Source organism: Oncorhynchus mykiss, unplaced genomic scaffold (genome assembly GCF_013265735.2).
Source record: "Oncorhynchus mykiss isolate Arlee unplaced genomic scaffold, USDA_OmykA_1.1 un_scaffold_164, whole genome shotgun sequence".
NCBI classification, from domain to species: Eukaryota; Metazoa; Chordata; class Actinopteri; order Salmoniformes; family Salmonidae; genus Oncorhynchus; species Oncorhynchus mykiss.
The window spans coordinates 269,725-282,860 of NW_023493668.1; the positions used below are offsets into that span (position 1 = coordinate 269,725).

General features: G+C 47.2%; 1 protein-coding gene across 2 annotated transcripts in view; it reads left to right on the forward strand.

Annotated features, from left to right (window-relative positions):
• Window positions 1-10,980, forward strand: part of LOC110524928 (bone morphogenetic protein receptor type-2) — a 54,005-nt gene extending 43,025 nt beyond the window's left edge. For both annotated transcript variants that reach the window (XM_036972481.1, XM_036972482.1), the window contains 6 exons: window positions 3,031-3,191; window positions 5,012-5,159; window positions 5,690-5,826; window positions 6,501-6,682; window positions 7,972-9,179; window positions 9,739-10,980. In XM_036972481.1, the coding sequence (XP_036828376.1) occupies window positions 3,031-3,191; window positions 5,012-5,159; window positions 5,690-5,826; window positions 6,501-6,682; window positions 7,972-9,179; window positions 9,739-9,953 (2,051 nt within the window). In that variant the 3' untranslated portion in view covers window positions 9,954-10,980. The remainder of the gene's footprint in view (window positions 1-3,030; window positions 3,192-5,011; window positions 5,160-5,689; window positions 5,827-6,500; window positions 6,683-7,971; window positions 9,180-9,738) is intronic.
• Window positions 10,981-13,136: the final 2,156 nt, after the last annotated feature.

Below are 13,136 nucleotides of genomic sequence, written 5' to 3' on the forward strand. Positions count from 1 at the left end.
CTGAGTTTCAATGTGGAGTAGTAATGTAGCCATCCTCTGTGGTTCAATGTAGAGTAGTAATGTACCCATCCTCTGTGGTTCAATGTAGACTAGTAATGTAGCCATCCTCGCTGTGGTTCAATGTGGAGCAGTAATGTAGCCATCCTCTGGCTGGGTTTCAATGTGGAGTAGTAATGTAGCCATCCTCTGTGGTTCAATGTGGAGTAGTAATGTAGCCATCCTCTGGCTGTGGTGCAATGTGTGGTAGTAATGTAGCCATCTTCTGGTTGTGGTTCAATGTGAGTAGTAATGTAGCCATTGTCTGTCTGTGGTTCAATGTGGAGTAGTAATGTAGCCATCCTCTTGGTGTGGTTCAATGTAGAGTAGTAATGTAGCCATCCTCTGGCTGTGGTTCAATGTGGAATAGTAATGTAGCCATCCTCTGGGGTTCAATGTAGAGTAGTAATGTAGCCATCCACTGTGGTTCATTGTAGAGTAGTAATGTAGCCATCCTCTGGCTGAGTTTCAATGTGGAGTAGTAATGTAGCCATCCTCTGTGGTTCAATGTAGAGTAGTAATGTAGCCATCCTCGCTGTGGTTCAATGTGGAGTAGTAATGTAGCCATCCTCTGGCTGTGGTGCAATGTGTGGTAGTAATGTAGCCATCTTCTGGTTGTGGTTCAATGTAGAATAGTAATGTATCCATCCTCTGGTTGTGGTTCAATGTAGTAATGTAGCTATCCTCTGTGGTTCAATGTGGAGTAGTAATGTAGCCATCCTCTGTGGTTCAATGTGGAGTAGTAATGTGGCCATCCTCTGGCTGTGGTTCAATGTGGAGTAGTAATGTAGCCATCCTCTGGCTGTGGTTCAATGTGGAGTAGTAATGTAGCCATCCTCTGGATGTGGTTCAATGTGGAGTAGTAATGTAGCCATCCTCTGGTTGTGGTTCAATGTGGAGTAGTAATGTAGCCATCCTCTTGGTGTGGTTCAATGTAGAGTAGTAATGTAGCCATCCTCTGGCTGTGGTTCAATGTGGAATAGTAATGTAGCCATCCTCTGGGGTTCAATGTAGAGTAGTAATGTAGCCATCCACTGTGGTTCATTGTAGAGTAGTAATGTAGCCATCCTCTGGCTGAGTTTCAATGTGGAGTAGTAATCCTCTGTGGTTCAATGTAGAGTAGTAATGTAGCCATCCTCGCTGTGGTTCAATGTGGAGCAGTAATGTAGCCATCCTCTGGCTGGGTTTCAATGTGGAGTAGTAATGTAGCCATTGTCTGTCTGTGGTTCAATGTGAGTAGTAATGTAGCCATCCTCTGTGGTTCAATGTGTGGTAGTAATGTAGCCATCCTCTGGCTGTGGTTCAATGTGGAGTAGTAATGTAGCCATCCTCTGGCTGTGGTTCAATGTGGAGTAGTAATGTAGCCATCCTCTGGCTGTGGTTCAATGTGGAGTAGTAATGTAGCCATCCTCTGTGGTTCAATGTGGAGTAGTAATGTGGCCATCCTCTGGCTGTGGTTCAATGTGGAGTAGTAATGTAGCCATCCTCTGGCTGTGGTTCAATGTGGAGTAGTAATGTAGCCATCCTCTAGTTGTGGTTCAATGTTGAGTAGTAATGTAGCCATCCTCTTGGTGTGGTTCAATGTAGAGTAGTAATGTAGCCATCCTCTGGCTGTGGTTCAATGTGTGGTAGTAATGTAGCCATCCTCTGGTTGTGGTTCAATGTAGAATAGTAATGTATCCATCCTCTGGTTGTGGTTCAATGTAGTAATGTAGCCATCCTCTGTGGTTCAATGTGGAGTAGTAATGTAGCCATCCTCTGGCTGTGGTTCACTGTGGAGTAGTAATGTAGCCATCCTCTGGCTGTGGTTCAATGTGGAGTATTAATGTAGCTATCCTCTGTGGTTCAATGTGGAGTAGTAATGTAGCCATCCTCTGTGGTTCAATGTGGAGTAGTAATGTAGCCATCCTCTGTGGTTCAATGTGGAGTAGTAATGTAGCCATCCTCTGGCTGTGGTTCAATGTGGAGTAGTAATGTAGCCATCCTCTGGGTTTCAATGTGGTGTAGTAATGTAGCCATCCTCTGGTTCAATGTGGAGTAGTAATGTAGCCATCCTCTGGCTGTGGTTCAATGTGGAGTAGTAATGTAGCCATCCTCTGTGGTTCAATGTGGAGTAGTAATGTAGCCATCCTCTGGCTGTGGTTCAATGTGGAGTAGTAATGTAGCCATCCTCTGGCTGTGGTTCAATGTGGAGTAGTAATGTAGCCATCCTCTGGGTTTCAATGTGGAGTAGTAATGTACCCATCCTCTGGGTTTCAATGTGGTGTAGTAATGTAGCCATCCTCTGGTTCAATGTGGAGTAGTAATGTAGCCATCCTCTGGCTGTGGTTCAATGTGGAGTAGTAATGTAGCCATCCTCTGGGTTTCAATGTGGAGTAGTAATGTAGCCATCCTCTGTGGTTCAATGTGGAGTAGTAATGTAGCCATCCTCTGGCTGTGGTTCAATGTGGAGTAGTAATGTAGCCATCCTCTGGGTTTCAATGTGGAGTAGTAATGTAGCCATCCTCTGGCTGTGGTTCAATGTGGAGTAGTAATGTAGCCATCCTCTGGCTGTGGTTCAATCACCAGTCTGCTGCTCTATTCTACAATACTATCACCAGAGTACTGCTCTGTTCTACAGGGCTCTCACTGCCCCCTAGTGGATACTGCACCAAGTCAATAGAGCTCTGCCTGTGCCCTGGTTGTCAGTAAAAACTGGTAGAGGATCAGTTCTCATCTATTATGAACCACCACGGTCCTAGTTCTAAATATTATCTTGTAACTCCTTTCTCCCTCCCCCTCCTCTCTTCCTCCCCCTCCTCTCTTCTCCCTCCCCCTCTCTTCTCCCTCCCCCTCTCTTCTCCCTCCCCCTCTTCTCCCTCCTCCTCCACCTCTCTTCCTCCCCTCCTCTATTCCTTATCATCCTCTCTTCTCCCCTCTTTCTCCTCTTTCCACCTCCTTCTCTCTCCATACCTCCTCTTCTCCCCCATCCTCTTCCACCTCGTCCTCCTCCAGACTTCTACAAGCCAGCTGTGTCTCACAGAGATCTGAACAGTCGGAACATTCTGGTGAAGAACGACGGAACGTGTGTCATCATCGACTTTGGCCTCTCCATGAAGTTGACGGGGAACCGGCCGGTACGACAGGGAGAGGAGGAGAACGCTGCCATCAGTGAGGTGAGACAATAGAACCCTTTGAAACCCATGTCATCAGTGAGGGGAGACAATAGAACCCTTTGGAACCCATGTCATCAGTGGGGGGAGACCATAGAACCCTTTGAAACCCATGTCATCAGTGGGGGGAGACCATAGAACCCTTTGGAACCCATGTCATCAGCGAGGGGAGACCATAGAACCCTTTGAAACCAATTTAATCAGTGAGGGGAGACCATAGAACCGTTTGGAACCCATGTCATCAGTGGGGGGAGACCATAGAACCCTTTGAAACCCATGTCATCAGTGAGGGGAGACCATAGAACCCTTTGGAACCCATGTCATCAGTGAGGTGAGAACATAGAACCCTTTGGAACCCATGTCATCAGTGAGGGGAGACTATAGAACCCTTTGAAACCCATGTCATGAGTGAGGTGAGACCATAGAACCCTTTGAAACCAATTTAATCAGTGAGGGGAGACCATAGAACCCTTTGAAACCAATTGAAAAAGTGAGGGGAGACCATAGAACCATATGAATCATTGAGGTGAGAACATAGAACCCTTTGAAACCAATTTAATCAGTACAGTGAGACCATAGAACCCTTTGAAACCCATGTCATCAGTGAGGTGAGACCATAGAACCCTTTGAAACCAATTTAATCAGTGAGGTGAGACCATAGAACCCTTTGGAACCCATGTCATCAGTGAGGGGAAACCATAGAACCCTTTGGAACCCATGTCATCAGTGTTGTGAGACTATCGAACCCTTTGAAACCCATGTCATCAGTGAGGTGAGACCATAGAACCCTTTGGAACCCATGTCATCAGTGGGGGGAGACCATAGAACCCTTTGAAACAAATGTAATCAGTGAGGTGAGACCATAGAACCCTTTGAAACCCATGTCATCAGTGAGGTGAGACCATAGAACCCTTTGAAACCAATTTAATCAGTGAGGTGAGACCATAGAACCCTTTGGAACCCATGTCATCAGTGAGGTGAGACCATAGAACCCTTTGGAACCCATGTCATCAGTGAGGGGAGACAATATAACCCCTTGAAATCCATGTCATCAGTGAGGGGAAACCATAGAACCCTTTGGAACCCATGTCATCAGTGAGGGGAGACCATAGAACCCTTTGAATCAGTGAGGTGAGACCATAGAACCCTTTGAAACCAATTTAATCAGTTAGGTGAGACCATAGAACCCTTTGAAACCCATGTCATCAGTGAGGTGAGACCATAGAACCCTTTGAAACCAATTTAATCAGTGAGGTGAGACCATAGAACCCTTTGAAACCAATTTAATCAGTGAGGGGAGACCATAGAACCCTTTGAAACCAATTTAATCAGTGAGGGGAGACCATAGAACCATATGAATCATTGAGGTGAGAACATAGAACCCTTTGAAACCAATTTAATCAGTGCAGTGAGACCATAGAACCCTTTGAAACCCATGTCATCAGTGAGGTGAGACCATAGAACCCTTTGAAACCAATTTAATCAGTGAGGGGAGACCATAGAACCCTTTGAAACCAATTTAATCAGTGAGGTGAGACCATAGAACCCTTTGAAACCAATTTAATCAGTGAGGTGAGACCATAGAACCCTTTGAAACCAATTTAATCAGTGAGGGGAGACCATAGAACCATTTGAATCAGTGTTGTGAGACCATAGAACCCTTTGAAACCAATTTAATCAGTTAGGTGAGACCATAGAACCCTTTGAAACCCACATCTGTCTCTCCCTTGTGGGATCTAACTTCTACTTGGCTTTGGACATTCTGGATTGGGTGGTTAGGGTTAGGGGTTATGTATTTCAACCCTGGTTCTGTCTCTCTTCAGGTGGGTACAGTCCGCTACATGGCCCCAGAGGTTCTGGAGGGGGCTGTGAACCTGAGGGACTGTGAGTCGGCTCTGAAGCAGGTGGACATGTACGCCCTGGGCCTCGTCTACTGGGAGACCTTCATGAGGTGTACTGACCTCTTCCCAGGTAATAACCCTGACCTCTAACCCTGGGCCTCGTCTACTGGGAGACTTTCATGAGGTGTACTGACCTCTTCCCAGGTAATAACCCTGACCTCTAACCCTGGGCCTCATCTACTGGGAGACCTTCATGAGGTGTACTGACCTCTTCCCAGGTAATAACCCTGACCTCTAACCCTGGGCCTCATCTACTGGGAGACCTTCATGAGGTGTACTGACCTCTTCCCAGGTAATAACCCTGACCTCTAACCCTAGGCCTCTGGGAGACCTTCATGAGCCAGTTAAGAACAAATTCTTATTTACAATGACGGCCTAAACCGGATGACGCTGGGCCAATTGTGGACCGCCCTATGGGAGTCCAAGTCACGGCCGGATGTGATACAGCCTGGAATCTAACCAGGGTCTGTAGCGACGCCTCTAGCACTGAGATGCTGCGCCACTCGGGAGCCCAGAGAAACTTACTCCTGACCACAATTAGTTGTCAAATCACAGTATTGAGTTTCCACCTTAATGTTCTGGTTCCTCCTTTCTCTCCAGGAGAATCAGTCCCGGACCTCCAGGTGGCGTTCCAGGCCGAGGCAGGGAACCACCCTTCCTTTGAGGACATGCAGGTCCTGGTGTCCAGAGAGAAACAGAGACCCAAGTTCCCCGAGGCCTGGAAGGAAAACAGCCTGGTGAGACCTGTGGTGTGTGTGGTATGGTGTGGTGTGTGTGGTATGGTTGGTGGTGTGTGGTATGGTGTGGTGTGGTATGGTGTGTGTGGTATGGTATGGTGTGGTATTGTGTGGTATGGTGTGGTATGGTGTGGTGTGTGTGGTATGGTGTGGTGGTGTGTGGTATGGTGTGGTGTGGTATGGTGTGTGTGGTATGGTATGGTGTGGTATTGTGTGGTATGGTGTGGTATGGTGTGTGGTGTGGTGTTGTATGGTGTGGTGTTGTGTGGTGTTGTGTTGTATGGTGTTGTATGGTATGGTGTGGTGTTGTGTGGTATGGTGTGGTATGGTGTTGTGTGGTATGGTGTTGTGTGGTATGGTGTTGTGTGGTATGGTATGGTGTGGTATGGTGTTGTGTGGTATGGTGTGGTGTGTTATGGTGTGGTGTTGTGTGGTATGGTGTGGTGTGGTATGGTGTTGTATGGTATGGTGTGGTGTTGTATGGTATGGTGTTGTGTGGTATGGTGTGGTGTGGTATGGTGTGGTATGGTGTTGTGTGGTATGGTGTGGTATGGTGTGGTATGGTGTTGTGTGGTATGGTGTGGTGTGGTATGGTGTTGTGTGGTATGGTGTGGTGTGGTATGGTGTGGTATGGTGTGGTGTGGTATGTGTTAGCCTCTGTAACCTTCCCTCAGGCGGTGCGGTCCCTGAAGGAGACCATGGAGGACTGTTGGGACCAGGATGCTGAGGCCAGGCTGACCGCTCAGTGTGCAGAGGAGCGCATGGCTGAACTACTGCTGATCTGGGACCAGTCCAAGTCTGTCAGCCCCACACTCAACCCTACTGGTAGCAGCTGTACCACACTGTTCAATGATAGGTATAGACACTATACACACCCTCCACTGTACCACACTGTTCAATGATAGGTATAGACACTATACACACCCTCCACTGTACCACTGTTCAATGATAGGTACAGACACTATACACACCCTCCACTGTACCACACTGTTCAATGATAGGTATAGACACTATACACACCCTCCACTGTACCACTGTTCAATGATAGGTATAGACACTATACACACCCTCCACTGTACCACACTGTTCAATGATAGGTACAGACACTATACACACCCTCCACTGTACCACACTGTTCAATGATAGGTATAGACACTATACACACCCTCCACTGTACCACTGTTCAATGATAGGTACAGACACTATACACACCCTCCACTGTACCACACTGTTCAATGATAGGTATAGACACTATACACACCCTCCACTGTACCACTGTTCAATGATAGGTATAGACACTATACACACCCTCCACTGTACCACACTGTTCAATGATAGGTACAGACACTATACACACCCTCCACTGTACCACACTGTTCAATGATAGGTACAGACACTATACACACCCTCCACTGTACCACTGTTCAATGATAGGTACAGACACTATACACACCCTCCACTGTACCACACAGTTCAATGATAGGTATAGACACTATACACACCCTCCACTGTACCACACTGTTCAATGATAGGTACAGACACTATACACACCCTCCACTGTACCACTGTTCAATGATAGGTACAGACACTATACACACCCTCCACTGTACCACACTGTTCAATGATAGGTACAGACACTATACACACCCTCCACTGTACCACACAGTTCAATGATAGGTACAGACACTATACACACCCTCCACTGTACCACACAGTTCAATGATAGGTACAGACACTATACACACCCTCCACTGTACCACACTGTTCAATGATAGGTACAGACACTATACACACCCTCCTCTCAACCCATCTGTACCACACTGTTCAATGATAGGTACAGACACTATACACACCCTCCACTGTACCACACTGTTCAATGATAGGTACAGACACTATACACACCCTCCACTCAACCCAGCTGTAACACTGTTCACCTGTTGTTTACTCTCTCTCTCTACATTGTTGACACACACACACACCCTAACTTTACACTCATACCTACTGCACTGCACAACGACACACACACACACCTTACACTCATACCTACTAGAACCAGCTGCACTGCACAACGACACACACACACCTTGTTGTCCTCCTTGGTGATAAGTACCTGTTGTGGTGTTAACGTGTCTGTGGCCCCAACAGAAACCGCATGGGGCCACAGTCCGGCCCCGACCCTGCCTCGTCCTACATCGAGGAGCAGGACGGCACGACCAAGAGCACACACAGCGACGCCCCCTCCGCTTTGATTGGCCGGACGAGAGATGGAGGTGTGGCTGGAGAGAGGAACAGGAACTCTATAAACTACGAGCGGCAGCAGGCGGCTCACGCCCGTCTCCCCGGCAACCCCTCCGCTGGAACCTCCTCTTCCCTCACAACCATGACCTTCATCTCAGAGTCCAGCCAGGGTCATGACCCCAACCCTAACCTCCACCTGACCCTGACCCAGGAGGATCTGGAGACCACCAAGCTGGACCCCAGGGAGGTGGATAAGAACCTGAAGGAGAGTTCTGATGAGAACCTGATGGAACACAGCCAGAAACAGTTCTGTTCTCCGGACCTGCTGAGTCCCGCCTCCTCCTCCCTGCTCTTCCCCTTCATCAAGATGGCTGCAGAGGCGTCTCCCCCCGCCGTATTCCCTCTCCCCAAGCAGCAAAACCTCCCCAAACGACCCTCCAGCCTGCTGCTCCGCACTAAGCCGCCTAAGAAAGACTCATCCTCTCTGAGGTTTAAATTCGGTCGCCGTGGCAAGTCCAACCTACGACAGGTAGAGGGCGGAGCTAAGACCAACGGCGTGTCCAACGTCACCGCCGTCTCCGAGCCCCACCGGGTCAGCGCCACCAACAACCTGCTGGTCCTACGGGACCTCTCTGTGAACGGGCACGCGGCCGGGTCCTTGCCAGCAGGGGGCGCCAGCAGCACGGTGGGGCTCACTCTAAGTCAGAGCACGAACCCCCAGAACTCTGAGGACGGCCAGCTGGGGCTGATCACTGCCAGCCCAGACGAACACCAACCCCTGCTGAGCAGAGAGACAGGACAACCAGATGTCCACTCCTCTAACGCACGGCCCAACAACAACAACAACAACAGCAATGGACTGGTACTGGGGGAGGGAGAGGGGGAGAGTGATGGGGGAGGAGAGGAAGAGGAGGAGGGAGCAGGAGGAAGTACCAGTGGAGAGACCCCCTGCTCCCTGGGGGAGAGTTCTGTGTCTGGTTCCTTGTCTGGACCTGACCCCAACCCTGTCCCCATGAGAGGTGAAGCCCTACTCAGGCAGCCTAAAGGAGGCCGGCGGCCGGAGAGACCCAACTCCCTAGACCTGTCCTTCACCACCAGAGACCTGGTCTCACTGGGTGAGCAGAGCACCCTCACAGCCTGACCCTAACCCTCACAGCCTGACCCTAACCCTTAACCCCTGACGCTATCCCTCACAGCCTGACCCTAACCCTCACAGCCTGACCCTAACCCTTAACCCCTGACGCTATCCCTCACAGCCTGACCCTAACCCTTACCCCCTGACCCTAACCCTTAACCCCTGACGCTATCCCTCACAGCCTGACCCTAACCCTTACCCCCGAACCCTCACAGCCTGACCCTAACCCTCACAGCCTGACCCTAACCCTTACCCCCTGACGCTATCCCTCACAGCCTGACCCTAACCCTTACCCCCTGACCCGAACCCTCACAGCCTGACCCGAACCCTCACAGCCTGACCCTAACCCTCACAGCCTGACCCTAACCCTCACAGCTTGACCCTAACCCTTACCCCCTGACGCTATCCCTCACAGCCTGACCCTAACCCTTACCCACTGACCCGAACCCTCACAGCCTGACCCGTTGAGCCTGACTCTAACCCTCACAGCCTGACCCTGACCCTTACCCCCTGACCTTAACCCTGTGTTTGTGTTCCAGGGGAGGCCTTGGTCCAGAACCAGGGAACAGGGGAGAAGATTAAGAAGCGTGTGAAGACACCGTACTCCCTGAAGCGCTGGCGACCCGCCACCTGGGTCATCACCACAGATACCAGGGGGTCAGAGGTGAACAACAACAGGGGAGAAGGTCAGGCCCGGCCCAAGTCCAGCTCCGCTGTCTATCTGACCTCTGAACCCAGTGACACCCGCCTCTGAACTCTGACCTTCAGAGGGACAACACAGACAGTAGTGTTGTTATGACAGCAGGAGGAAGCAGTGTTGTAACAGCAGTTGGTTGTGTCCCGTCTCTCTCGCTTTGTGTCATTTTGATGACATTGCTTTAAGTTGAATCCAGCTATGCAGCAATCTCTTCCTTGTGGTTTCATTTGTCTATGTGTATAATGGGGTCTTCTCCAGTTGAAATCTCTGTGACCATGAGGGAGGCTGCTCTGGTGCCTTTCAACAGTCATAGTATTTGCTCTGTCTTTCAGCACCATAAGGACTTTGCTCCAGACATGACTGACTCTGGTCTTAAAGACACAATTATCCACTTTCACTTGTTTCATGCTCTGTTCATTTTTGATTTTGTATCATGATTTAAACTGTGCAATAGGATACAGCTTTTAGGTGCTTTCATTATGTTTTTAACACTTCTGTTTTTTCTTGTTTAAATGTTTTTATATAATCTCTGTGTTGCACTTGGAAATGGACACCAACTCAATATTTTATTCAGTCTGTAAACCCTCTCCTTAAATCGAACAACTGAAGTACTACCCACAGTTGTAATGTCAGTGGGCTTGCTCTGTTTACTGGGACTCTGGGACTACAAACACCAGACAGGACTGGGGGGGACTACAATCACCAGACAGGACTGGGGGATACTACAATCACCAGACAGGACTGGGGGGACTACAATCACCAGACAGGACTGGGGGATACTACAATCACCAGACAGGACTGGGGGGGACTACAATCACCTGACAGGACTGGGGGATACTACAATCACCAGACAGGACTGGGGGATACTACAATCACCAGACAGGACTGGGGGGGACTACAATCACCTGACAGGACAGGGGGATACTACAATCACAAGACAGGACTGGGGGATACTACAATCACCAGACAGGACTGGTGGAAACTACAATCACCAGACAGGACTGGTGGAAACTACAATCACCAGACAGGACTGGGGGAAACTACAATCACCAGACAGGACTGGGGGATACTATAATCACCTGACAGGACTGGGGGATACTACAATCACCAGACAGGACTGGGGGGGACTACAATCACCTGACAGGACTGGGGGATACTACAATCACCAGACAGGACTGGGGGATACTACAATCACCAGACAGGACTGGGGGATACTACAATCACCAGACAGGACTGGGGGATACTACAATCACCAGACAGGACTGGTGGAAACTACAATCACCAGACAGGACTGGGGGAAACTACAATCACCAGACAGGACTGGGGGATACTATAATCACCTGACAGGACTGGGGGATACTATAATCACCTGACAGGACTGGGGGGACTACAATCACCAGACATGACTGGGGGATACTACAATCACCAGACAGGACTGGGGGACTACAATCATCTGACAGGACTGGGGGACAACAATCACCAGACAGGACTGGGGGATACTACAATCACCTGACAGGACTGGGGGATACTATAATCACCTGACAGGACTGGGGGGACAACAATCACCTGACAGGACTGGGGGGGAATACAATCACCAGACAGGACTGGGGGAAACTACAATCACCAGAAAACACTGGGATTCTGGGACTACAATCACCAGAGAACACTGGGATTCTGGGACTACAATCAAGAGAAGCAGGATGCATCTGTTCAGAAATGGACGAACAGCAACAACAACACCTCTCTTTCAACAGAGAAACTCTGATTCCCACAATTCTGTCTGCTCGGAATCCAACTCTTTTTAAAGCAAACCTTCTGAATCATGCTGGAACTGTTTTCCCTGTCTTGTGAATCTGTACCATGTGGACTATGGATGTGTTGGCGTGTGTTTGCAACGTGTGTGGGGCTGGGCTACGTGTTGTAGCTACACGCCAGCAGACGCAGGATGCAGTGGATCTAGGCCGTGCAGGACCTGAAGTCTGTGTCAGGGACTGTCGGTTTTAGTGCTGCTTCAGAGAGGATCAAATTAGCTTTCTGTTTTGGTATCTTGCATTTGTATGAGAAATATATGTTTGTGTATTGCAACAACAACAACAAAAAACGTACCTATGCTCTGTAAGGGTTAACTCTGACCTGCCATGTTAATATGATGAACACTACAGGTTTGACAAAACAAAAACATTTTAATAAATGTATAAAAACACAGTGGTATAGTTATTATGAACTCAGGGTTAGGTAATAAATATATAAAACACAGTTATTATGAACTCAGGGTTAGGTAATAAATATATAAAACACTGTTATTATGAACTCAGGGTTAGGTAATAAATATATAAAACACAGTTATTATGAACTCAGGGTTAGATAATAAATATATAAAACACAGTGGTATAGTTATTATGAACTCAGGGTTAGGTAATAAATATATAAAACACAGTTATTATGAACTCAGGGTTAGGTAATAAATATATAAAACACAGTTATTATGAACTCAGGGTTAGATAATAAATATATAAAACACAGTGGTATAGTTATTATGAACTCAGGGTTAGATAATAAATATATAAAACACAGTTATTATGAACTCAGGGTTAGGTAATAAATATATAAAACACAGTTATTATGAACTCAGGGTTAGATAATAAATATATAAAACACAGTTATTATGAACTCAGGGTTAGATAATAAATATATAAAACACAGTTATTATGAACTCAGGGTTAGGTAATAAATATATAAAACACAGTTATTATGAACTCAGGGTTAGATAATAAATATATAAAACACAGTGGTATAGTTATTATGAACTCAGGGTTAGGTAATAAATATATAAAACACAGTTATTATGAACTCAGGGTTAGGTAATAAATATATAAAACACAGTGGTATAGTTATTATGAACTCAGGGTTAGATAATAAATATATAAAACACAGTTATTATGAACTCAGGGTGGATAATAAATATATAAAACACAGTGGTATAGTTATTATGAACTCAGTGTTAGGTAATAAATATATAAAACACAGTTATTATGAACTCAGGGTTAGATAATACATATATAAAACACAGTTATTATGAACTCAGGGTTAGGTAATAAATATATAAAACACAGTGGTATAGTTATTATGAACTCAGGGTTAGGTAATAAATATATAAAACACAGTGGTATAGTTATTATGAACTCAGGGTTAGATAATAAATATATAAAACACAGTGGTATAGTTATTATGAACTCAGGG